This window comes from Lupinus angustifolius, chromosome LG20 (genome assembly GCF_001865875.1).
Source record: "Lupinus angustifolius cultivar Tanjil chromosome LG20, LupAngTanjil_v1.0, whole genome shotgun sequence".
Classification (NCBI taxonomy): domain Eukaryota; kingdom Viridiplantae; phylum Streptophyta; class Magnoliopsida; order Fabales; family Fabaceae; genus Lupinus; species Lupinus angustifolius.
The window spans coordinates 9,802,957-9,805,518 of record NC_032028.1 but is presented as its reverse complement, the minus strand read 5'-3'; the positions used below and the strand labels follow the sequence as shown (position 1 = coordinate 9,805,518).

General features: G+C 39.4%; 1 protein-coding gene across 1 annotated transcript; it reads left to right on the top strand.

The window, feature by feature from the left end:
* LOC109335476 lies at positions 842-1,813 on the top strand. Its single transcript, XM_019571611.1, has 2 exons — positions 842-1,295; positions 1,383-1,813. The coding sequence occupies exons 1-2, from the start codon at positions 842-844 to the stop codon at positions 1,811-1,813; spliced, it is 885 nt and encodes a 294-aa protein (XP_019427156.1).

The window sequence follows — 2,562 nt, the reverse complement described above, 5'->3', positions numbered from 1 at the left end:
CAATCCTAAAGGATAACTTGTTGATACAAAAGTCTAGATGTCAGTAGTTAAAGGAGGGGGATGCAAACACAAGCTATTTTCATGCGTGTATCAACAACAGAAATCGTAGGAATCAGCTTAGAGGAATCTGGATTAATGAGGTTTAGCATGAGGAGGATTCAGTTATGAGAAGGGAGATAACTAATTATTTCAAAAGTTTGTTCTCGGCTAGGCCTTTGATCAAGCCGAAACTGGATGGTGTTGTTTTTTAGACCCTCAATGATACTTAGATTTCTGCCTTGGATGCTGAATTTCTTGAGGAGGAGATTCTAGTGGCGGTTTGGAGTTGCGCTGGTGATAAAAGCCTAGGACCTGATGGCTTTAACTTTAAATTTTTCCAAGAATTTTGGGTCGTCGTCAAAAGGGACATCATTCTCTTTATCAAAGAGTTCTATGTTAATGGTAAAATTCCAAAAGGTTTGAACTCTTCTTTCATCACTTTGATCCCGAAAACGAAGAGTCCAAACAGAGTCCAGGATTATAGACCGATATCCCTGATTGGTTCCTTGTATGAAATCCTTGCAAAAATCTTGGCAGCTAGGCTAAAAACTGTCATGGGTTCCATTGTTTCTCCTTCTCAAGCTGCTTTTATTCATCGTAGATATATTCTTGATGCACCTGTTATTATTAATGAGGTTATCCATTCTGCGAAAAAGATAGGAATGGTTGTTCCTTGTTCAAAGTCGATTTTGAGAAGGTTTACGATTCTGTAGATTGGACATTCCTAGACTATATGCTTAGCAGGTTTGGGTTTTCGTTAAGGTGGATAAAGTGGATCAATGATTGTCTTTCTTCGACCACGATGTCGCTCTTGGTGAATGGTAGTCCAGCGGCTCAATTTTCTGTTTCTAGAGGTATTCGTCAGCGAGATCTGATGGCACCTTTCTTGTTTCTTATGGTGGCAGAAGGCTTTGCAGGGTTTGTTAGGAAGGCTAGATTTATTGGGGCTTTTGAGGGGTTCAAGATTGGGAGAGGTGGTGTCGAAGTTTGTGATCTCCAATTCGTGGATGATACTATTATTGTGTGCAATCCTTCCGATAAAAATATTTTTTTCTTGAAGACCATTCTTAGATGCTTTGAGTTAGCTTCGGGGCTGAAGGTCAATTCAAACAGGAGCTCTCTTTATGGGATAAGGTTATATGATTCTTCTATCTCAGCAGCGGCGAATTTTTTATTTTGTAAGGTTGGTTCCATTCCTTTCCTCTATTTAGGCATTCTAGTTGGGGCTAATCCCAGGAGGTTATCCACTTGGCAAGGTATGATTGAGGTTGTGTCTAAAAGGCTTGCTTCTTAGAAATGCAAGCATATTTCCTTTGGTGGTAGATTAATCTTGTTGAATTCAGTTTTATCTAACATCCCTACTTATATGCTTTCGCTCTATAAAGCACCTAAGAAGGTCCTAGATAAAATTGTTAGCTTACAAAGAAGCTTTTTGTGGGGAAATAAGCGAGGTGGCAAAGGTATTGTGTGGGTGGCTTGGGATGTGGTTTGTAAGTCTAAGGAGTTAGGAGGTCTAGGTGTGAGGGATCTCTCTCGCTTTAATCTTGCTCTGTTGGGGAAATGGAGATGGCGTAGGCTGCAAGATAAGGAAGCTTTTTGGGTGAAGGTAATAAACTTAAAATATGGTCTAGAGTGGCTTTCTCATCCGAATAACTCTACTTCGAGGTGGTGGAGAGACTTGGGAAAATTGGGCTCTTCTGTTGAGGATTCAGGGGGTTGGTTTGTGGATAATGTTTGGAAGGATATTGGCAACGGTCTTCAAACTCTCTTTTGACATAATATTTGGGTTGGTAATCAGAGTCTCAAAGTGGCTTTTCCTAGATTATTCAATCTAGCTTCTAATCGTGGCGCTTGAGTGGGGGTCAATGGTTATTAGAAGGATGGTGTTTGGTTTTGGGAAATTCCTTGGAAGAGAGACATGTTTGGCAGAGACGAATCTCTAGCCAAGAAGCTTTATGATCTAATTAATCACCATTCGTGTAAGCTGGATTATAGTGACACTTGGAGATGGGGTCTTGACGGATCGGGTGACTATGTGGTGAAAACATCTTGGCTCAGATGAATGAACACCAATCTTCTTTAGGTATTGTGTTAAAAAATTGTTGGATTAATTGTTTGCCTTCAAATGTTTGTTGTTTTGTCTGGAAACTCTAAAGAGGTCGGCTCCCAACAAAGGATGAACTTCTTAAGGGCAGGAGATATGGTTTGAATTTTTTGGAATAATCAGATTGAAACTATTGACCACTTGTTTATATCTTGTGACTTTGTTGCAAGTGTTTGGAAAGGTTTTTACACTTGGCTTCAAGTCCCTATCACAATACCTTCAACAATTATGGATTTTTTCAAGCTTCATGATACTTTTAAAAGCGGTACTTGTGTAAAGTTGTGGAAAATGCTTTGGTTCGTTATGGTTTGGTCAGTGTGGATTATGAGAAATGAAGTTATCTTTCAGGAAAAGACTCCAAGCTATGTGCATTTAATTGATTTGATTCAAACTAGATCGTGGATTTGGTTTATCTCTTT

Coding starts and splice junctions, on each gene's coding strand:
- LOC109335476 (XM_019571611.1), top strand. CDS start 842: ATGTCGCTCTTGGTGAATGGTAGTCCAGCGGCTCAATTTTCTGTTTCT. Junction 1,296..1,382: donor GAGGTTATCCACTTGGCAAG/GTATGATTGAGG, acceptor TGTTGAATTCAG/TTTTATCTAACATCCCTACT.